The sequence below is a fragment of the Erythrolamprus reginae genome, chromosome 1 (genome assembly GCF_031021105.1).
Source record: "Erythrolamprus reginae isolate rEryReg1 chromosome 1, rEryReg1.hap1, whole genome shotgun sequence".
NCBI classification, from domain to species: Eukaryota; Metazoa; Chordata; class Lepidosauria; order Squamata; family Dipsadidae; genus Erythrolamprus; species Erythrolamprus reginae.
In genome coordinates, this window is record NC_091950.1 from 270,163,938 (window position 1) to 270,187,486 (window position 23,549).

Below are 23,549 nucleotides of genomic sequence, written 5' to 3' on the forward strand. Positions count from 1 at the left end.
GTCCTAAGCCATGTAGGGCTTTATAGGTAACAACCAACACTGTAAATTGCATTCAGAAGCTAATTGGAAGCCAATTCAGCTCGCAGAGGGTTGATAAGGCATGGGCATATCTAGGAAGGCCCATGACAGCTCGCATGGCTGCATTATGGACTAACTTTGAATGGACACTAAGTGACTTGTTACATGGAAACATAGAAGACTGACGGCAGAAAAAGACCTCATGGTCCATCTAGTCTGCCCTTATACTATTTCCTGTATTTTATCTTACAATGGATATATGTTTATCCCAGGCATGTTTAAATTCAGTTACTGTGGATTTACCAACCACATCTGCTGGAAGTTTGTTCCAAGGATCTACTACTTTCAGTAAAATAATATTTTCTCATGTTGCTTGTGATCTTTCCCCCAACTAACTTCAGATTGTGTCCCCTTGTTGTGTTCACCTTCCTATTAAAAACACTTCCCTCCTGAACCTTATTTAACCCTTTAACATATTTAAATGTTTCGATCATGTCCCCCCTTTCCCTTCTGTCCTCCAGACTATACAGATTGAGTTCATTAAGTCTTTCCTGATACGTTTTATGCTTAAAACCTTCCACCATTCTTGTAGCCCGTCTTTGGACCCGTTCAATTTTGTCAATATCTTTTTGTAGGTAAGGTCTCCAGAACTGAACACAGTATTCCAAATGTGGTCTCACCAGCACTCTATATAAGGGGATCACAATCTCCCTCTTCCTGCTTTGAGAATTACCTGCATTAGGAAGAGTTACTGAGACGGACTCCTTCTTGACTCAATGGAATGTAAGGAGGAGCAAAGACAACACACAATTAGACGTTCTAGATTCTGTATCTCAGTACAGTTCAGCTTTCCTGCAGAGGCAGCCTCTTTATCTGGTCTACCCTGTAGGGTTGACAATGACTTTCTAGATTCAGACATATGGCTGGTTGTACCCGAATGCACATATACTAGTATCACTACTATCCATCAAAGGCCTGTACTTGCTTGGGTGGGTGGGGGGAAGCCCTCACGTAGATTTCTTAGTGTGGAATAGCCTAGTTTTTATAAGGAAGAAAGGTATTATGAAGAAAATAGTATGATAGAATTATCAGAAACCAGAATATTTTTTACAATCTTTCAGTTATGTGATTGAAGGATCTTAAAGTATATACCATGAGAGGAGTGAAGGAAATTTCTATTCTGGCAATACTTCCACCAAATCATGTTTCACCATTTATATGGTGCAACTTCTTCCATTCAGTTCCATGTATTGTATCTTGTGTAAAACAAACACTTCCTTGGAATGTCAGACAGAATAATTATATGTGACTTTTACCTGACATTAATAAAGTTGAGTAGTACCTCAAGTTGAGACTTGAATTGTTTGGAGTTTTTTGTTGGCAGAACTTTCATTTTACTCTGGATGTACAAAGTTTGTTAGAATTACAACCTGGCAGCAGAAATAGTTTTTGGCTTCTACTGTAGGAAAAATGGATGTATTGTGACAAAGACAGATCTCAGCCCCCGCCTTCAAATCCTAAACAAAAACTCCCATTCAAAATATCTAGTAGGGGGATACATGAAAATGATGAGTACTGTAAAGAAAACGTCAGGGGAAGAATTTTATTGCTGTCTCTTGTAAGAAGCAGAACCTGGGAAATCAGGTTACGAGCTGTTTAGGATGATCAAATAAAAAAATACTTTCTCATACATAGCATAGTTTAACCACAAATTTCAATTCCATAAGCTGCCGAGTTACTACTTTGTCATCATTTAGCCATGTAATGTTAAAAACCTTTGGGTTAAATCTTTTTTTAATGTACAACAGTAGAAACTGGCTATATTTTCCACAATTCCTATATAAAGATTCCTGATTCATAAACATTCATACATTTTCATGATTTCTCTTTCCAAAGTTATATAGCAGGGAAAAAATTGAAGAGTACATGTATATCACACAAGAGGTGTTGGAGGCATTCTGCTGGTTGTTTTGCCACATTAGGTTTATTTTTTTATAACCCAAACTGTTACATTGAGGCTTCAGATTTAGCAATATTTGTTTTAAAATAAGAATAACTTGACCTATAGATATATTGGACCAGCTACTTCATATATCAAAAAAGTGGAAGAGAAGTCTGGTTTGAGTGCTTGGTCAATTCTATCATGTCGATAGACTCTTATTTAAAAACATATTGGAACTAAAATAATGTTTTTTTAAAGGACACTTTGATCCAAAAGGATGTGAGTTTCAATTCAGAATAAATTTTGCATCTCAGATTGCTAATCTACATGGTCATGTCTTTTTCCTAGAGTTTGAAATCTGAAATTAAGAACACATAATGCAAAATGTTACTACTGACTGGAGGTGATAGGAGCTCCCAGCAACAAGAACATATTAATTTACACCCAAGTTACTTAAGAGGAAGTATTTTTATTAATCCTACTAGGACTGGGACCAAGATCTACTTAAATCCAAACCCGTAAATTTAGCTATGACTACAAATGTAGTTTTATAGATGTCAGTTAAATTTTCTAGCACTAATTTCAGCAAGATTAAGATTGCATCATTTTTGTACCACAGAACAGGAAAGTATGAATCAGATTCTGATTTTTAAAAAATACAGTAGGTTATTCACTGCATTCCAGACAACAACGGCCAGAGTAAACATTCAGCTCTGGAATGCTGATAATATACAAGAATCAATTTGTTACATTTACAAAGCTGTTTGATAAGCAATACATTTTGCCAGATTAAGTATGTAAAAAGGTATAAGTTGGTTTCACAATGACTTTTAGTATGATACTAAAATACACTGGTATTAAATCAAAAATATATATTATTTACATGTACATAATAAAAACCTTAAATAGAAGAACGTACCTACTGTAGAAAGTTTTAAGAGAAAGCTGAGATTGGCCATTGTATAGTGTAATAAAACCATTTGATCTTCACATTATGAAACTGCAGTAGTGTGACGAATGTTCTTTTAGATATTTTACAGATTACATATCAAATTAAAACTTTTCATTAAGAAGTGGCTTTAATTCCACTGTACTTTAGTTTATTTAAGCCTGTTCCAAGCAGCTCGGGACATTCAACTTGCTCTTGTGCAATCTGGTTGCATTTCCACATCAGGCTGTAATTCATCTCTTCTGAGATCACACTATCATGCTTGTATTCTGGATGGTTTGCAACAAATTCTCGCATCCATCTAGCAGCTGTCATTAATTCGCCTAGTGGAGAAGTCATATGATATGCATTAAAATTCAGTTCCTTATCTCCCAAGATGAATATATAATTTTCCATTTGGCACAGTGGTTAGAGTGCAGCACTGCAAGCTACTTCAGCAGTTTGGCAGTTCAAATCTCACTAGCTCAAGGCCGACTCAGCCTTCCATCCTTCCGAGGTGGGTAAAATGAGGACCCAGATTGTTGGGGGCAATATGCTGACTCTGTAAACCCCTTAGAGAGGGTTGTAAAAGCACTATGAAGGGGTATAGAAATCTAAGTGCAATTGCTAAGTTCTATTAAAATGTCACCTTAAATTTCTATATTACATACAAAGAGTATTCAATAGTTTACTATACTATATTGTAAAATCAATGAATTGAATACGTTTTTCACTACAGATCTGTCAATGAAAGAAACAACAAGAAGAATTTCTGAGTATTACCTACACTTTTGTAAAAGATATTATTTTTGTAAATAAAACCATGGAGAAAGTAAATAAAATGAAGGACAAAATAATAAAATAATGGACAAAATGTTAATAAAAACAACGAAGTTATCCTTAGGCATTTTGGGGGAAAATCAAGTATTTATTTGTAAATAGGAGCTGATATGCAAGAAATGGAATAAATTAAAGCAGAAATATATAAACTCCAGTCGTGGGGCTTTAGATAACCCATATACAGGTAATCCTTGAGCTAATTAAGACCATAATTAAGACCAACATTTCTGTTGCTGAGCTAAACCGTTGTTAAGATAATTTTGCTCCATTTTATGACCTTTGTTGCCACAGCTGTTAAGTGAAACACAGCAGTTGTTAAATTAATAACACAGTTGTTACGCAAATCTGGCTTCCCGCTGATTTTGCTTGTCAGAATTTCGTAACAAGTGATTCACATGACTCTGGGACACTTCAGCAGTCATTATATAAACCAGTTACTAAGTGTCTGAATTTTAATCACATGGCCACGGAGATGCTGCAATGGTTGTAAAATGGTCATAAGTCACTTTTTTCAGTACCGTTGTAATTTTGAACCTTCACTAAACGAAGAGGCTGTAATCGAGAATTGCCTATAACATCAAATGTCTATTCATACCTGATGCTCTTTTTTTTATTAGTTTCAGATAGTTTAGAATGCTGCATCTTGTATCCACATCCACTTCCATATTTTCAAGGTAAGAGTTTAAAATTGGAATTAATCCTGGAAATACTCCTTCCTACAAAAATTAAACCACAGTGTTGAAATAAAAATGCTAAAATATTTATTTTCCCGCTTCTATATTATAACGAACCCTTGTCTTTTGATATGGCACAAGAGTGCCCTCTAAAGGATATGAAAACATCAACATTGGTAGGGCTATAAAATAGATTACGCTTTACACTGAATGTATATTTTAAATAAAAACTTTTCCGTATAATGCTTAATATGTCTCCCATGTCATAGGGGAGATCATGATGGATACTGCAGACGGACCGTTGAACTTACCTGAACGGTCTTCTCGATGCACTGCGAGGAGAGTCCAACATGGGTGATACTTCAGCCTGATTGGTTAGGAACTGAGTTAGATTAGCATAATAATTAGCTCCGCCCTGTAGCCACCCCCCTATAGCTCAGTCAAAAAAAAACGAAGGAGTAGTGCAATCAACACAACTTTATTAACTCAACAATAAAACTCGACTGAGCCCCTGGGCCAAATGGCCGGGATGGGATTGGACTCTCCTCGCAGTGCATCGAGAAGACCGTTCAGGTAAGTTCAACGGTCCTTCTCCAATGCACTGCTGCGGAGAGTCCAACATGGGATATACCCAAGATCAAGATAACAGGGCGGGAGAAGGCTGGACCAGGGGCGCATGTAATTCACACACCCTCTGCAGCACTCTCCGGCCAAAGGCCGCATCAGAGGACCCAAATGAGTCCAGTTTGTAGTGTCTAATGAATGTATTTGGGGTGGTCCAAGTCGCAGCTCGGCAGATGTCCTCCAAGGGAGCCTGCGTGGACCACGCCGCAGAAGTTGCCGCACTCCTCGTGGAATGCGCCGTGACATTCTCCGGTGCTGTTCGTGATCTTGCCGTATATGCAGTAGTTATACAGGAAGTCACCCAGCGACTCAACGTTGTAGGAGATACCTTGGCTCCCATCGTAGATGTTGCAAAGGACACGAAAAGAGCCTCCGTTCTTCGGAATGTGGCCGTCCGGCGAATGTAGATCTTTACCGCTCTACGCACGTCTAGCTTGTGCCAGCGTAGTTCCAGCGGGTGGTTCCCCTGTGCGCAGAAGTCAGGGAGAACAATGTCATTGGACCTATGAAACAAGGTGTTCACCTTTGTCAGGAAGGTTGGGTCCAGGCGTAACACCACTCTATTGGGGTGGAAGCGGCATAAGTCTGGTCTGACCGAAAGGGCCGTAAGTTCGGATACTCTTCTGGCCGATGTGATGGCCACTAAGAAGGCTGTTTTGAAAGACAATAGTCGAAGTGAAACAGTACGGAGCGGCTCGAAGGGAGGCGCTGTTAGGGTGTCCAGGACAAAGGAAAGGTCCCATGATGGAAATCTGTGTACTGTTGGAGGCCGGAGATTGGAGGCTCCCTTGAGAAAATCCCTCACCCAGGGGTGATGGGAGATGGATCTCCAGTCATTAAGCTTGACTATGGTGGAGATTGCTGCCACCTGCCTGCGAAGGGTATTCGGGGCTAGCCCTTTGTCCAAGCCTACTTGTAAGAAGGTTAGCACGTGGTCCACTGATGCTGATTGTGGATCCACTCCCTTAGCCGTGCAGAATTGGAAAAAGGCTGACCAGGTGGCCTGGTATATCCTTGTGGTGGAAGGCCTCCGGGCTGCCTGAATTGTGGCTATTACGTCCTCCGGAAGTGCCGCTGCCTTCATTCTGGTCCCCTCAAGTGCCACGCGGCAAGCTTCCACCACTGGGGGTCTGGATGGCAGACTGACCCCTGGCTGAGGGAGACCAGGCTGATTGGAAGCCGCCATGGTGGTGATGTTGACAGGTCCATCAGGTCCGCGAACCATGGGCGGCGTGGCCAGTAAGGTGCGATTAATATTATCTCCGCTCTCTCCGCTATCAGTTTTGCAATTGTCCGATGGATGAGACATACTGGTGGAAAGGCGTACAATAGGCCCTCCGGCCATGGGCTCCTGAGGGCATTGACCCTCTCGGCTCCCGGTGACGGGAAGCGGGAGAAAAAGCGTTGCAGGTGAGTGTTGTCCGACGTGGCAAACAGGTCCACTAGCGGCTTTCCATACCTCCTTATCACAGCCTGGAACGCCTCCTTTCCCAGGTGCCACTCTCCTGGGTGTAGGGTGGACCTGCTGAGCCAGTCCGCCTGCACATTGTCCACTCCCGAGATATGCTCTGCTCTGAGAGATAGCAGGTTTGACTCTGCCCAAGACATGAGGGCGTTGGCCTCCTGCATTAGCCTGCCCGACCTCGTTCCCCCCTGGTGGTTTATGTGGGAACGAGTGGCCACATTGTCCGTGAGTACCAGTATATGACTGGCCTGACACTCCTTGTGGAAGGCTTGAAGAGCTAGGAAGACCGCTCTCAGCTCTAGAAGATTGATGTTGGTGTCTTCTAGATCCGCTGAAGTCCACAGTCCCTGTGTCACCTGTCTCTCCGAGTGTGCTCCCCAGCCCGTGAGACTGGCGTCTGTGGTGATGACCAGTTCGGTTGTCCTCAGGAAGGTGGAACCCTGAAGCAGGGCCGACGAGCGCCACCACGGGAGGGAACGTCTGACCACTCTCGGTATTGACACTAGGCGATGAGAGTGGCTGGATCGACTTCGTTGGTAAGGAAGGAGAAACCACTGTAGGGGCCTGGTGTGGAGACGGGCCCAAGGGACAATCTCGATGCAGGAGACAAAGGTCCCGAGCACCTGCGATAGGAAGGCCAAGGATGCCTGCTTTTGCTGACAAAGAAGATTTACCATCTCTCGGATCTTTAGTCGACGTTCCTGGGACAGAAAGACCTTGCCTATTTGGGAGTCTATCACTGTTCCCAAGTGAGGGATACATGTAGTGGGAGTCAGATGACTCTTGAGGAAGTTGATTGTGAAGCCATGATCCCTTAGGGCTTGAATGGTCACCTGTAGATCTGACTGTGCTCTCTCTGGATCCCTCGATAAGATGACTATATCGTCCAGATACACCATCAGGCGCACTGAACTGGATCTGAGGGATGCCGTTAAAATGTCCAAGAGCTTCGTGAAAGTCCGCGGTGCGGATGACAGACCGAATGGCATTGCCCTGTACTGGTAGTGAAGGTCGTTGATGCAGAACCTGAGGTATTGGCGGTGGTCTGCGTGCACTGGTACGTGGAGATATGCCTCCTTTAGATCTATGGAGGTCATCCAATCGCCTCTTCTTATGCAGGCAAGAATAGTGTGGAGTGAATGCATTTTGAACCTGACATACTTGATGTACAGGTTGAGCTGCTTCAGGTTCAAGATCAGCCTGCATCCCCCCGAGGCTTTTGGTACCACGAAAACTATCGAGTAATACCCCGTCCCCCGCTGATCTGGGGGGACCGGCTCTATAGCCCCAATGTCCAACAGGTGAAGGACCTCTTGCTGCAAGAGAGCCCTCTTGTGGGGGCAGCTGGTCCAGGGACATTGGATAAAACGCTGAGGTGGTGGGTAAAGAAAATTGAGTCTGAGACCCTGGTAGACAGTATTGAGGGCCCACGAATCTGTGGTTGTACCGCTCCAAGCTGAGGCAAATGCCTGGAGGCGGCCTCCAATAGGGATCTCCATAGCCCAGTCATTTTTGTCCACGGAATCCCCTCTGGTTGGTGTTTCCGAAGGGTTTCCTGGATTGCTGGTACTGCCTACCCCTATTGTTGTATCCACCTCTGTTACTCCTGAACGCGTTCTGGTTGTATCCACTGGAGTAAGGCCTTGGATTCTGTGTGCCCGCCGTGGCAGGCTCCTGGCGAAAGGGCTGGCGGCGATAGAAGGGAGTCTGGCGTCTATCTGCTCGCCTGGCTGATCTTGGTAAGACCTTTTTCTTGTCCTTATCTTCAATAAGGACCTTGTCTAATGACTGGCCAAAAAGTTCTGACCCGTGAAAGGGTGCTGAAGCTAGGCGCCATTTAGACTTAGCGTCAGCTTGCCAGGATCGAAGCCAAAGCAATCTTCTGGATGACAGGGTAGCTGCCATTGCTCTAGAGGCGAATTTTGTTGCGTTTAAGGTGGCATCCGCTGAGAATTCGGATGCCAAGATCAGTTTACTTAGGTCCTGCCTAAGTCGCCCATCTTCTGGGCCCACCCTGGCTTGCATCTCTTGTAGCCAGAGGATACTGGTCCTGTTGAAAAAGGAGGTGGCCGCGGTCGCTCTCAAGGCCCATGAAGCCATCTGATGGGTCTTGTGAATGAGTGTCTCTGCTCTCTTATCCTCCGGCTTTAATCCCTCAGCCAGGTCCGACGGGACCACCGCGTTGGAGACCAAACTCGCAACTGGTTGATCAATGGTCGGAAAGGATAGTAAGTCCTCAATTTCTGGATCGAAGGTATAGAATCTACGATCCATCATAGAAGGCCCCTGTGCTGCCGCTGGATGTTCCCATGGGCGTTTGACACTATCCACAAAAATCTGTGAAGATGGTATGTGGTGGGATTCCTTTTGTGGCTTATTGAATAGCCTCTCAGCTGGTTGTAAGCCTGCTGCTGCCACGGGAGGCTTGGAAGCATCCGTTACCGTGGCTACTAGTTTAGCCTTCCTTAAAAGGACATCGTAGAGGGCCGGTTTGAAAAGCATCACTGACACGGGTTGGTCTGGTGGTGGGGCCTCATCCTCTGACAGGTCGCATTCGTGATCTGTGTCCATCTCCTCCTCCTCCATTTCAGACTCTTGTGGGAAAGTGGAGGCATGTGGTGCAGACCAAAGGTCCCTCCTAGGAGGCCTATTCTGCGATTCATCCTTCTGTTGGGAGCCAATGGACACGCCCTGCGTATATGCAGTGGTTAACATGTCTTGCAAGGCAGGTGGCATGGACTGCCAGGTCTCATTGGCCCTCAGCCCCGCTGCTGATGGGGTGAATGTTGCAGAAGGGGGTGCATAACGTGGTTGAGGAGGCTGGTACCATGATTGGGTCTGGGGCATTAAGAAGTCAGACCTCTGTGGTTCAAACAGCAGCTGAGGAGCCTGTCTTTCAGGGGATAACTCTGCACTGTGTACAGAAGCCCCAGAATTTCCTTGTGCCCCTGGGGAGCAGCTTGGAAGCCATTGTGGCAAGCCTGGCTGAGCTGGGCAAGTAGGCAGTGGGAGAGGCGAAGGGTTCAGCGGGGCCTGCTTTTGGGCGGCCTCCAGCTGCGCTTCTAAGGCTTTAATCTTCTTTTCTGCTTCCTTTAAGGAGGAGGAAGCCTTGGTTTTGGCTCTAGAAGAATGGGCCTTGGTGGTAGATTTCGGGGCCTCCTCCCTCCCAGCTGCAGCCTCGGTAGGGGCACTGGATGCTTGCTCAGCCATCCCCACTTGCTATGTTACTCACGTTAAGTAAGATGAGCCTATATTCCTTCTATCAGTGAACTGGAATACGTGCAAAGATGACCAAACGGGCTCTGTAGTTGCGAAAAATGGCGCACAGGAAAAGGTGTGGTCACCTGGGAATGCTGGGAAAGGCTTGGAGGAAGCTATGTGGTTCCTGATAAATATGGCGGGCGCAGCCAAGCGCGGGAAATTCGAGGGGCGTTACTGTTATAACAGCCAGTCCCCCAAAATGGCGGGCGCAGTCCAGCGGGTGGGAATGCCGGCATTTAGCCCGATGACCACCTCCTGCAGCCCAACCTTCCGTCCGGGGGCAGCTCTGGCCTCGCCGGCTGCCACAGCCCCCGCTAGGTCGTCTGGCGGTCGCCTGTCTCGTCGCCGAAACCGCCGGGCGCGCCGTTTCCCAAAAGCCGACAAACAGCTGTTAGTCGGTCTTTTGAATCTGCCGCCGAATTCGGCGGCTCCTCGTCTGGCGCGGCAGAAAAAGCCTCGGGGAAAAACCCCTTCTCCGGCTTGGAGGGCGCCAGCGGTGAGCTCTAAAGAGTGAGGGAGGGGGGTGGGGTGCCTCTGGGGCCGCCGTACCTTCGCCCCTCCGAGCTCGATGAGGTTTGGCCTCGGAGGCTAGGGACCTCAATTCTCTCCACGGCTCTGGAGTAACCACTGGGCATGATGGTGGGGTTTGGCCACGGAGGTCAGGGACCCAGCCCAGGGAGAGCCGTACCTCTGGGCTGCTCCCACGGAGGGTGCGAGCCCTGAGGAGGTAAGTAGTTGCAGGTTTTACCCACGGAGGGTAGCCCCTGAGTCCTCTTATCCTTTTCTGTTTCTGTAGGAAAGAAAAGGAGGAAACACAAAGGAGAAAAATTAATACATTTAATGCATTTAATACAAATTATACATACATATACAAAAATTCAACAGAGAAGTAAACTCTAGTCCCTATCACTACGACTGAGTTTTTAAGACTGAGCTATAGGGGGGTGGCTACAGGGCGGAGCTAATTATTATGCTAATCTAACTCAGTTCCTAACCAATCAGGCTGAAGTATCACCCATGTTGGACTCTCCGCAGCAGTGCATTGGAGAATAACATCGATTACATCTGCCAACCCACACTGGACCAGCGTGGCAAATTATGATCTATTCCTTCTGTATGCCAATACAACCTAAAAAATGGCCCTCATTCCCCAAAGGCCTTAGGGAAACTGCCAATGGCAGCTAGAAAACCTGCCCAAAGGCAGAGGGTGCTAAGAATCACTGGGTTAAATCAGGCTGCCTTTGGAAACTCAAGACCATATGGGTTGGAAACATGCGGAAGAGGTCTTCATCCTGCAGTTGATAGACAATGGCTAAAATGATGCTGATGATGACTATGACATAATCAGAGACATGCCGCACGAATCCCAGCAACCAGTTAGGTCCCACAGAGTGGGCCTTCTCCGGGTCCTGTCAATTAAACAATGTTGTTTGGCGGGACCCAGGGGAAGAGCCTTCTCTGTGACGGCCCCGGCCCTCTGGAACCAACTCCCCCCAGAGATTAGAATAGCTCCCACCCTCCTTGCCTTTCGTAAGCTCCTTAAAACCCACCTCTGCTGTCAGGCATGGGGGAACTGAGATATTCTTTCCCCCTAGGCTTCTACAATTTATGCATGGTATGTTTGTATGTATGATTGGTTTTATAACAAGGGTTTTTAGCTGTTTTAGTATTGGATTGTCACACGCTGTTTTTATCACTGTTGTTAGCTGCCCCGAGTCCACGGATAGAGGCGGCATACAAATCCTTTTGTGTTTGGCTACTGGGCATCAGAAAAGAAGCAAAGTAACACCTAGTCTCCCAATAGAGTCTGCTTTTCACTTATTCTCATTGTATAGAATAATGAGAATAATATTAAATCGGCAGGTACAAGAGGGAACATTTACATAACAATATCTAAGCTGAAGCTCAAATAATTACTGTCAATCATCATCTCTGCAAAAAAACCTGTGAATATGTTCTGTAAATCTATGCCTTGTTCAAATAGGTAATAAGTCACTAGAATAATTAGGTAGCTTTTAAATTTATACACAATAGTAAACCAAAGACATCCAGAATACAAATATCCAGCATAAAAGTCCTGTTTAAAGCAAAAACTCTATCTTATGATTGTTATCCTCAGCTAAGGAAATATTAAAATCCGAATTTCTTACTCGCTTACTTTAGATCACAGCCCTGATTCTTAACCTAACTCTTCATCAAATCTATAAAATATGACAAACTGCATTAATAGCTGATCTTACCTTTCCATTAATTATTGTATCTATGCTCATTAACGTATATTCCTCATCTGTTTCCGTACCATTTTGAGTTGCACCACATCCATCCACTACTGCATTGCCACCTTTTAAAAAAGAATCAGACTGAGTGAAGAACACAAGCATCCAAAGAAGTCAATTTAGTTTACATTTACAGTGGTACCTCATGATACGAACCCCTCGTGATACGAACCTGGGGTTCGGAAATTTTTTGCCTCTTCTTACAACTTTTTTTGCCTTACGAACCCACCGCAGATCGCAAAATGGCACTCTGTGACGTCAAAGCTCCGCCTATGGAATTCCCTATTGGGATTCCCCACCTCCTTTCTAGCCTCCAGATTGGCCGAAAACGCCGCCGCCGATTGCAAAAACGGTGCTCCGCCGAGTGGCGCCGCCCGGCTGTAACCTTCTGAAACAGCCGGGCGCTTCTCGGCGGCCTCCGGAACCCAAACCCGAACCTCCGGGTTCAGCGTTCGGGAGAACGCTGAGAAGCCCCCCGGCTGTTTTAAAAAGTGACAGCCGGGCAGCGGCACCCAGCGGAGCGCCATTTTGGGATTATTATTATTTTTTGCACGGATTAATTGCTTTTACATTGTTTCCTATGGGAAACAATGTTTCGTCTTATGAACGTTTCGTCTTACGAACCTACTTCCGGACCCAATTAGGTTCGTAAGACGAGGTATTACTGTATTTTATATTCAAATATAATAAAATAAACCAGAAAATAAACAGCATACCTTTAGAAATATCTTTTCTAAAATAAAACATGCCCTGCCGGACAGCATCTCGTTTCTGAGCTACTTTCATGTTTTCATCCACCTACGAAAGGGGGAGTAGGAGAAAATATTACATTAGGCTTCCTGGTAAAATGGAAATGAATGTACAGTAGTTATCTTTCTAGCCAGATTTCAGAAATTGCATCTTAGAGCACATTTTCATTAGTTTTTCAGATGTGTATATTTACTAAATATGATTATGTAAAACAAAATTAGAATGAACCAAAATTCTATAATTACAACTGGAATTCTAACTTGATATTGTCTTATGGAATGACTCTCTTCAAACGTGTGCCTAAACCCTTGAAATAACTTAGTCAACTTTCAGCAATTCCCTCACTAAATTAAATGCTTGATAATTAAGAAAATCCCATTTAGAATAAATTTTATGAATTTTAGATTATTTGCACAACAAAGATTACAACATCATTACTTTGTGGCATAAATTTGGATCCCAATCACTGTAATAAACCAGGTACAGAAGAAAAATAAATAAGTATTACAGAAACACTCTTACCTTCGACAAAGGAATGAGAAAATCCAATTTGTATGAGAGAATGACTCGAGTTAATAGTACAACAAACACAACATATGCTGAGTTTTCGAAGTCTGTTAACTGGACCTAGAAATTGAAAAGAATTTTTAGAATTGTTGATGTATGTATATTGTACATATCCCAAATATAGTACAGAAAGGTTACATCATAGATTTGGATAAAGACTGATATATCAGAATCTTTTGCTAAATATAATCAAGATAATACCTTTTTGTGCAAGTTTTCCCAAAACAGAATTCCAGAAATCAACTAAATGGTATGGTTAGATTCTTGTACAACAGTGGCTTTCAACCTCGTCCCTGGACTCCTGAAGGGGTGTCATCACAGGGAAGGCTTGAAGAAATGTTATGATTAAAATCTTGAGTTAAGTCTTGGGGGGTCTATAGCCATGGTCTGTGGTCACAAAATGTATTTAAAATTCCATGCTAAAGAAAAGGTTATGAATCACTGTTGTGTAGAATTCTGCTTTTACATGTTCTCTTTTGAGAATTCCAAAATTGCCAATTATCACTAATAATAACTTCGGGTACAGCCAAAGTAACACTTGCACATCAATATTTTAAAATAGGTATTTAAGAACGAATGCAGCCTTATACAGAGAAAACATGATTAAGGAATGATATGGAATTTGTGATTTTTTTTCTGATTTGATTATAATTTCAGTTGAAATTAAGACTACCCCAGCCTTAAATCTATGGCAGGCATTCACTGTCGCAGTGGTAAACTATCTAACTTATCAAGATACTTAAATGTATATGAAATGTATATGGAATGTATTTGGAAATATCCAAATAGAAAGCATGAGCAAAAAGATGCAAATGTACTAAAGTATGTACTACAGTTTTCATTCGTAACATAAGCCACTGAGCATGTTTAGACCTTACCTCCATTGGTCTGAACTCAACTCTCCATCCAATATCTGAATTTGGCGGAGGAGGCTTAAATCTCATCGTCTGCCAATTTGTTGACTGAATATTCTGCAAGAGACAAAATAGGTGTTATTAGGGTACAAGTGTAACTCTACATGCTCATCATAGCAAGACCTTAATACTTTTAAAATGTCGTGATAAAATGATAAGCTGCAAAACTGAATCAACTGCACTAACAAAGCATGTTTATGTTTATTTAGAGCATGAATACTGAAAACATTCAGAAATACTATACAGATGGTCATTGACTGAGCAGACCAAGTTTTCATTGTAACCCAAAATGGGTTGTTAAGTGGGAAGCGAAGGTGCAACAGTATGGCGCAGTCCGGCGCAAACTCAGGAAGTCCAGGGATGGAGGACTGCAAGCTCAGGGAAGATTTACTGGAGTAACTCATCGCCTTCCTCCTGGGTGACATGGAAGATTGCACATTATGATCATATAGCAACCACTGTAAGTTTGCTGCCAAGCACCTGTATCATGATCATGAGACTTCAAGGATGGTGGTGCAACAGCCAAGCTGATCTTAAGTATCACTTCAGTACTGTTGCACCTTTGATCAGTTGCTGAACAAGTAGTTGATAAGTGAGGACTAACTTTATGTAAATATATTCTCAGATTTTGTTTGCTTTTATTAGGTGAGATATAAATGCATGCTATCTAATTGGACCATGCCAACCCTGTCCAATCATAATATGAGCAGAAATGACAAGAAGTTTCTGTACTTATTCATTTGTTTTTGATTTTTCACAATTGATATTTAATTAGAATTTGGTAGTCCTGGGTAGACTAATGTTTCCAATATGTATACAGTTTTCATCCTTTTGTTTCTTACATTTTCACATGGAGTCAACTCATATCACTCTCCCTAAATTATACACTGACCTATGCTCTGAAAACAAAGTATTAAATGTTTTTGGCACTATTACTGATATGAATAATTTAAACACAGAATTTTTATCTGTGTTTAAATATGCAATGAAAAACAAACTTGTAAGTTGTCATTTAAGAAATACTGAAGAAACACGTATGTAGCAAATAATTATTTGGCATAACTAAGTGCTGCTGTGATTTTGATCCTTAGAAAATAAATGGTACATTAAACAAACTCCGTACAACTTTTAATATAAACTAGTATAACAATATAACCTCAAAATGATCAGATTCATTTGCATCATCCAGATGAATTTTTTCTTCAAACAGTGTCAAAGGGTCACGAATAAATAAGTGAGCAATGTGTTGTGCCAAAAGATGATCAATGCCTATGAAACCAAGAAATTGAGATATCCATTGTTAAAAAAGCAAGCCAGTTTATTAAATATAATGTGCACATTTATTTGCTTGCAGTAACTCAATAGAGCTGAGGAGAGATGAAGCAGTCACCACAAACACATGAATGAAATATTTTGAGTTTGATAAGAAATGTGATAGTTGACTCATTCTTTCAATCAAGGGGGAAAAAAAACTGCTTTCAAGATGAGGGATTCACGGCAAAAAGTTAACTAGCACATCTAATGCTGCTTTGTGTTATACTTCAAGAACAGCTTGTTTAAATTAATCACAAGGAGTCCTTTTTAAGGATTGTGTCTGATTAAGGGAGAAAAAAAAACAAGACAAAGGCATGTAGCCTCGTTGTCACACTGATTTAAATACTTACCCTCTTTTACTAGATGCTCATAGATTTCTTTATCTATTGTCAAATCAATGTCATTGAACTTTTCACCGCATTCTGAGAGATAACTGTCTATGGAATCGTATCTGGATTTATTGATTCTGAAACGGTTGTTCTTCAATGGCTATGCAATTTAAGAAGAAAAAGGTCTAGTACCTATTGTCATTATCTGCAAGAGATACTATAACACTGAGTCAATGTAGTATTGTAACCAAAACTGCATACATATTTTTCAATAATTTAACTGTTTGGTAATATGGACTATTCATATAAAGAGGGGCAGGAGTGATTAACAAATATTACAAAATGATTAAATGATATAAATTCATTATGCAAAAAGAAAAGTAAAATCTACTTAAGAAAAAAGTAAAGAGAGGGAGATCATAAACCTCTTCAATGAAGGGAAACCTTAAATAATCTAGCAAGTGAGATATGGATCAATAAGGGTTCCTCAATCACCATGCTAGAAGTTTCCTCAATCACCATGCTAGAAATGCTAGATATAGTTAGAATAATGAAACATCAGAAGCAAATACAGTACTAACATTCAACAACATCTGGGTGAATTTTAATAACTATTAATCTGCTATTGGCAATAATTATACATGGTAAATATGAATTTATTTTTTATTTCACACTCAGGACCTGATTAGAAATCTGATGAGAATAGTTGTACACCGAAGAGCACATCAAACATTAATCTAAAAAAATTATGGGAATACATAAAGCTGAAACAGTTTCATACCTCTGTATTCCAATTTCTCAATTTTTGTTGGCCTAATCTGATTAACCTCATCCGTCTTAGAAGACAAAAAAGGTTTGACTTTGGTATTCATTACGAAAAGACCAGCACTGTCAACTGGGTTGGGAAAGCCAAAACGTATTGCAAAAGTGGGCACTGGGTCACCATTTCCTTTTGCATTGCCAAGAAAAGTAGATATAAGAATGTCTTCCCTTTCTAAATTCAAATAGATTTAAATAACAAAAAAATGCTTAAAATTAATAAAGGAAGTTTTCAAGGAATGAAAGGTAAGTTTAGGGAGAGGTATTTTTGTGTGAGAGCATGAACACCTATACCATGGGTGTTAAACACGCCGCATCATGTTGCCGTCACGTGATGAATCACAATGTTTTTTTTGCTGAGCTGGGGTAGGTGAGGCCTGTCTGTGACTCATCCGGCCCATGGGCCACCAGTTTGATACCCCTGACCTATGCTAACTACTCTTGCAAACTCTTAACTGCTTTGTTCACAGCTGCTAAATGTCCTCCTCTTAAGAAAAGCAAAATACAACCCCCTGATGCAAAGAGAGCGCTAATTCCTTAGATAATTTCAGTTGTTATATATTTCTGTTTTTCATTTCTCTTGCTCTATCCAGTTTCAGGACAAAATTAATCACATGCACATTTTTGTACACGCATTTGTAAAAACAAAAAAACAAAAAATCGTATTGGTGATTCTGCCTCTGGGACATTAAAAGAATGTAAAAACACAAGATACTTTATATGAAGATCATATTAAGAAAATGATCAAAGCATTTTTAATAAAGGGGTTTGCAACTCTGTAATCAAGAATACATACTAGAGAAGCGACTGATCTACATTTGAGAGGTCTCACATACCTCTAGACCTCTCTCCTCTCTTGTTCTGTCATCTACTGATGCAGATATAACTCCCCAACGGCAATCAATATCTGTCACATAACCTCTGTAAAAAGGAGCTGCAGCACTTAAAGCCATCTAAAAGAATAATCGGAGAGAATGTAATGTAACAAATTATCAATGCAATACCGTATAAATCTAAGTACAATCCTGAAATGCAAGATGCTCTGCTCGCCTTCACCAAACTGCCATTATTTACATACATTATGCCATTATGTTCCCTCGATTTTCGGGGGTTGGAACTTCGCAAAAAGTCTATACCACGGTTTTTCAAAAATATTAATTAAAAAAATACTTTGCGGGTTTCCCCCTATACCATGGTTTTTCCCACCCAATGACATCATATGTCATCACCAAACTTTCGTCCGCCTTTAATAAATATTTTTTAAATAAACTTTAATAAATAAACAAGGTGAGTAATAATCTAAATGGTTGCTAAGGGAATGGGAAATTGTAATTTAGGGGTTTAAAGTGTTAAGGGAAGGCTTGTGATACTGTTCCTAGCCAAAGATAGTGTATTTACTTCCGCATCTCTACTTCGCGGAAATTCGACTTTCGCAGGTGGTCTCAGAACGCATCCCCCGCGAAAATTGAGGGAACACTGTACTACAAATTGTTTTACTAGCCAAGCAGACCCCATTTGCACCCCAGTCAGCATCTTCTACTCTAGTTTCTTTTTCTAACTGGATATATACTTCACTGTATGTCCCCCCCCCCCTCCAGTCACAATATAGTGAATACCTCAAATTTGAAGTGAAAATTATGAGTCTGTAAGAACTATGAAAAGTAAGGGGTACACTTAGTAAGGGGTACACTTAGAGTTCGCGGAGAGGGGTGGCATACAAATCTAAATAATAAATAAATAAATAAATAAATAAGAAAAACCAAATGCACAGGTACAAAATAGGTGGTGACTGGCTCAACAGCAGTAACTGGGGAAAAGATCCTAATGGACAACCAATTAATTATTATTATTATTATTATTATTATTATTATTATTATTATTATTTATTAGATTTGTATGCCGCCACTCTCCGTAGACTCGGGGCGGCTCACAACAGTGATAAAAAAAGGGAGACATAGCACCACAGTGTAAATTTTGAGGCTCTCACATTTTGCTGAATCCCACCATCAGAAGGGGTGCTTGTACTGGAGGGACAGTGAGGAATTGAAACCCAAGGTGGCGTGGATGGGGAAATAGCAATTTCTCCAAAATGTCTGTGAAAAGCTCTGAACTGGGCGATGTGGAAGACAGGTAGATGAGCTTTAAAACCTGGGGCGACCACGCTGAAGAGGTGAGGAACAGTACCTGGGTGAGATAGTTTTACTTTGGTCTTGTAAACAAGAACCCTATTTCAAAAGGTGTTCTCCTTTATGAAAGAATTTTGGGGGGAAAAAGTTTTGAGAAAAATGAAGGGGAGCGGAAAAACGGCTACCACTTCACACAAATAACAGGGATGAACAATTAAGAGACCAGAAAATTAAAAACCTGAAACGACTTTTTTGAAACGATGATTTTAGAAAAAACGTGGAAAGGAAGATTGGGATTTTTTGATTTTTATATTCTATATATTCTTCTTTTCTAAAAGGGCTATTGAAAGTTACAGAAGTTCTGGAGTAAAATAGTGCCATCTAATGGACAAAGAGGGAAAATCTTGGACAAAGCAGATGGCTGGAGGTTTTTTTTTTTTTATTAGGAATAACAGTGAAGAGACTTCGAAGTAGAAATCTGAGAGACTTAGTTTTCATATCATTGGCGGTATTTTTTGAGATACTTATCTTTTTATTTCTGAAGAGAAAAGAATGGTGAAGTTTGGCTGGGGAGTCTATTAATTGCTGCTTCTTTTTCTTTGGAAGTACAGTGATCCCTCGATTATCGCGAGGGTTCCGTTTCAAGACCCCTCGCGATAATCGATTTTTCGCGATGTAGGGTTGTAAAAGTAAAAACCCAATCTGCGCATGCGCGCCCTTTTTTCCATGGCCGCGCATGCGCAGATGGTGGAGTTTGCGTGGGCGGCGGGGAAACCCCGATCTTCGTCTGCTCGCTGCTGCTGCGGCCGCCCAGCAGCTGATCTGCTCGGCAGCGCAGCAGCAGCGAGCAGACGAAGATCGGGGTTTCCCCGCCGCCCACGCAAAGGGGAAAGCCCGATTCGGCTCCTCGCTGCTGCCGCGCTGCCGAGCAGATCAGCTGCTGGGCGGCCGAAGGAACCTTCCCTGGGTCTTCCCCGCCGCCCACGCAAAGGGGAAGACCCAGGGAAGGTTCCTTCGGCCGCCCAGCAGCTGATCTGCTCGGCAGCGCAGCAGCAGCGAGCAGACGAAGATCGGGGTTTCCCCGCCGCCCACGCAAAGGGGAAACCCCGGCTCCTCGCTGATGCCCCCGCTCGCCCGCCCGCCGCCCGCCAGCAAGAGGGGGAGAGATAGAGAAAGAGAGAGAAGGAAAGAAAGAGATGAGAGAGGGAGGAAGAGAGTGTGAGAGAGGAAGAAGCAAGATAGAGAAAGAGAGAGAGAAAGAAAGATGAGAAAGGAAGGAAGAGACTGACGTCATCGGGTGGGAAAAATCGCAATATAGCATTTCGCGAAGATCGAGATCGTGAAAATCGAGGGATCACTGTAAATTCCCCCCTTTTAAATTCATACTATTAAATTTTCAAATAAGAGACTGGATTATATTTTTTAATTCTTATTTTTCTTTTTGATGAGGGTTTCTTTTTCCCTTTAAGATTGCTTTCTTTTTTCCTCTTTCTTTTTTTGATATACAGTGATCCCCCGTTTATTGCGTCCCCAACCATTGCGAACAGGGTACTTCGCTATTTTTCAACCCGGAAGTGAAAATACCATCTACGCATGCGTGCCCGTTTTTTCTATGGGCACGCATGCGTAGATGGCAACCGGCTTCCCTGGGTCTTCCCCCTCTTGCTGGCGTCAGCGAGGAGTTTCCCCACCGCCCACGCAAACTCCTCGCTGCCGCCCGCCCTTCGCCCGCCCACGCGGTTCATTCTCGCCGCTTTCGAGCTGAGTCCGGAAGAGAATTCGCTCCCGGACTCAGCTCGAAAGCGCCGATAGCCAGCGTGGACAAGCCATTCGCTAGCGCTGGCTATCGGCGCTTTTGAGCTGAGTCCGGAAGAGAATTCGCTCCCGGACTCAGCTCGAAAGCGCCGATAGCCAGCGCGGAGGAGCCGTTCGCTAGCGCTGGCTATCGGCGCTTTTGAGCTGAGTCCTGGAGCGAATTCGCTCCAGGACTCAGCTCGAAAGCGCCGAGAGCCAGCGCGGAGGAGCCGTTCGCTAGCGCTGGCTATCGGCGCTTTTGAGCTGAGTCCTGGAGCGAATTCGCTCCCGGACTCAGCTCGAAAGCGCCGAGAGCCAGCGCGGAGGAGCCGTTCGCTAGCGCTGGCTCTCGGCGCTTTTGAGCTGAGTCCTGGAGCGAATTCGCTCCTGGACTCAGCTCGAAAGCGCCGAGAGCCAGCGCGGAGGAGCCGAAGATTGGGGGCGGCGCGGCTATTTTAAAATGTCGCCGCCGGCCTGGGGGGCTTGCCAGCACCCCCCGGACCCCCAACCCGGGTTTGGGGGGCTGCTAGGAAGCCCCCCATGCCGGCGGCAAACAGCCGCGCCGCCCCCAATCTTCGGTTCCTCGCTAGCGCTGTGGGAGTAAAAACACCATCTGCACATGCGCAGATGGTGTTTTTACTTCCGCAGCGCTACTTCGCGAAAACCCGCTCGTTGCGGGGGGTCCTGGAACGGAACCCTCGCAACGAGCGGGGGATCACTGTACTTTTTTCTACTTTTGGGTCTTATTATCATGTTTATCGGATTTACTGGACTGAGATAACAGGAACCTGAAGATTTTGACTGGTTTTGGGGGGTTGGTTATATTTTTTATATTTTCATTTTGTATTCTCTACTTCTCTTTTTAAAATTTTTGTTGTTTATTTTTACCCTAATGTTGATTGATATCTATCAATCTGGTATATAAATATTGAGTGGAAAGTGAGTAAGAAAGTAGTTCCCCATTCTTCGGCAGCGGTGAGCCCTCCCACATATAAGACATCTTATGGCTGTGGCACAACAAGAAAAGATTAATACTGAATTAAAAAGTTTATTACAAGCAATACACCTAGACTTGAAAGGAAGTTAAAAAAAAAACCGAACGAGAAAATAGGGAACGTAGAAGACAAAGTTAAGAAGATTAAAGAGATGATGGGGCAGACCGAATGAAGAATCCAAAGAGTGGAAAAGAGGAACGATCAAATAGTGAAAAAAGTGGAGGAGATAAATTTGAACACGATTTAAGGGAAAAATCACAAGAAAGCAGTCATAACAACCAAGATGATTGTGCTGATTATTAACTATGCTTTCAAAATATTGAAGAAGAAAAAGGAAAATTTACCAGAACTAATAGCAGAGATGTCAGCAGAACCCATGATTGAAAGAGAAAATTTTGAATGAAGTTGATGAAATATTTAGAGTGCATACTTAGACTTCATACAAGAAATACATAGACTGCATACAAGAAATACATGTTAAATTTATATTTATATATACAGTGGTACCTCGACATACGAGTTTAATTCGTGCCAGAGCCGAGCTCGTATGTCGATCAATTCGCATCTCGAACGAATGCCTTTAGACTTTGCTTTTCTTGCCAAGATAACTGGGAAACATGGAATTCTTGCGCCACCTAGTGGACGCTCGACTCGTATCCCGAATTTGAGCTCAGGTGTCGAACAGAAATTTTGCTCGCATCTCGGCTCGTAACTTGGAATACTCGCATGTAGAGCAGCTCGTATCTAGAGGTACTACTGTGTGTGTGTATATATATATATATATATATATATATATATATATATATATATATATATATATAATTTATATATATATATAAAACAGTTAGAAACCAGATCTTATGAATGGCAAGAAATACTACAATAAAACACAAGATGAAAGAAATTGTGGTTTTAAAGCAAATTCCCAGAAGAGAGAGAGGTATTAGAAAAAAGTATTAATTTCCGGCTAAATATCTGATTAGAAAAGTAGTGAATTTTAGATGGCTAATATCTGAAGGTTTTGTGGTGAAATGGAAAAAACAAAGATATAGACTGGACACTTTGGATAAGCGGAGTCATTTTATTATCAATATATTGAGCTCTTAGAATATTCAAAATCTATTGAAGAAGAAGAACCAAGAGACAAAAGAAAAAGAAAGAGAAAGGCAAATAATAGAACTACAAAATGGGAGGAAAGATCAATAAGGGAAGGAACTCGACAAAAGAATGTAAGGAACAAAGAGTAACTAGAGCAACTAGCCAATTAAATAAATAAAATAAGTGGAAGAAGGGATGAAAATAATTTCACTAAATGTAAATGGATTCAATTTGGCAATAAAAAGGATAGTAAATAAATTAGAAAAATTAAAATTCAAGATTATTTGTCTACATGAAGTACATATTAAAAAACAACATAGAAAATACTTAGAACATGAGAAACTTGGAAATTTATATATATCATTAGTAGATTAATCTAAAAGAGGAGTGGTTTTATATATTAAATGAGAAATACAATCAGAAATAATATATGAAGACTTGGAAGAATATTAATGATTGAAATAATAATGAACTTTAAAGAAAGTTCAATTGGAGCAATTTATGCTCCAAATGATAATCAAGAAGAATTTTATAGAAAATTATATAGAAAAATAACTGAATATGAAAATGAAGATATGTGTTTACTAGGAGATTTTAATCCAATTGTAGATAAAGAATTGGATTATAGAACAACCAAAGTAAATTTGAAACAGAGAAAGACTCTTCCAAAAACATTTTTTACAATGTTGGAAGAATTAACACTACAAGATGCATCGAGACAGAGGAATGTGAAAGAAAAACAATACACATTCTATTTGAATAGAGATTTGTCATGATCAAAAATAGATATGATATGGATGCCATCAGAATTATTG

At 42.0% G+C, this 23,549-nt stretch overlaps 1 protein-coding gene across 1 annotated transcript in view; it reads right to left on the reverse strand.

Moving 5' to 3' along the window:
- Positions 1–1,607: 1,607 nt before the first annotated feature.
- GCLC (glutamate-cysteine ligase catalytic subunit) overlaps positions 1,608–23,549 on the reverse strand; it is a 47,420-nt gene continuing 25,478 nt past the window's right edge. The window contains exons 8-16 of the mRNA XM_070732998.1: positions 17,558–17,674; positions 15,924–16,062; positions 15,416–15,528; positions 14,224–14,316; positions 13,301–13,405; positions 12,745–12,826; positions 11,993–12,093; positions 4,324–4,444; positions 1,608–3,232 (exon numbers count right to left, since the gene is read on the reverse strand). Of these exons, the coding sequence (XP_070589099.1) occupies positions 3,027–3,232; positions 4,324–4,444; positions 11,993–12,093; positions 12,745–12,826; positions 13,301–13,405; positions 14,224–14,316; positions 15,416–15,528; positions 15,924–16,062; positions 17,558–17,674 (1,077 nt within the window). The 3' untranslated portion in view covers positions 1,608–3,026. The remainder of the gene's footprint in view (positions 3,233–4,323; positions 4,445–11,992; positions 12,094–12,744; positions 12,827–13,300; positions 13,406–14,223; positions 14,317–15,415; positions 15,529–15,923; positions 16,063–17,557; positions 17,675–23,549) is intronic.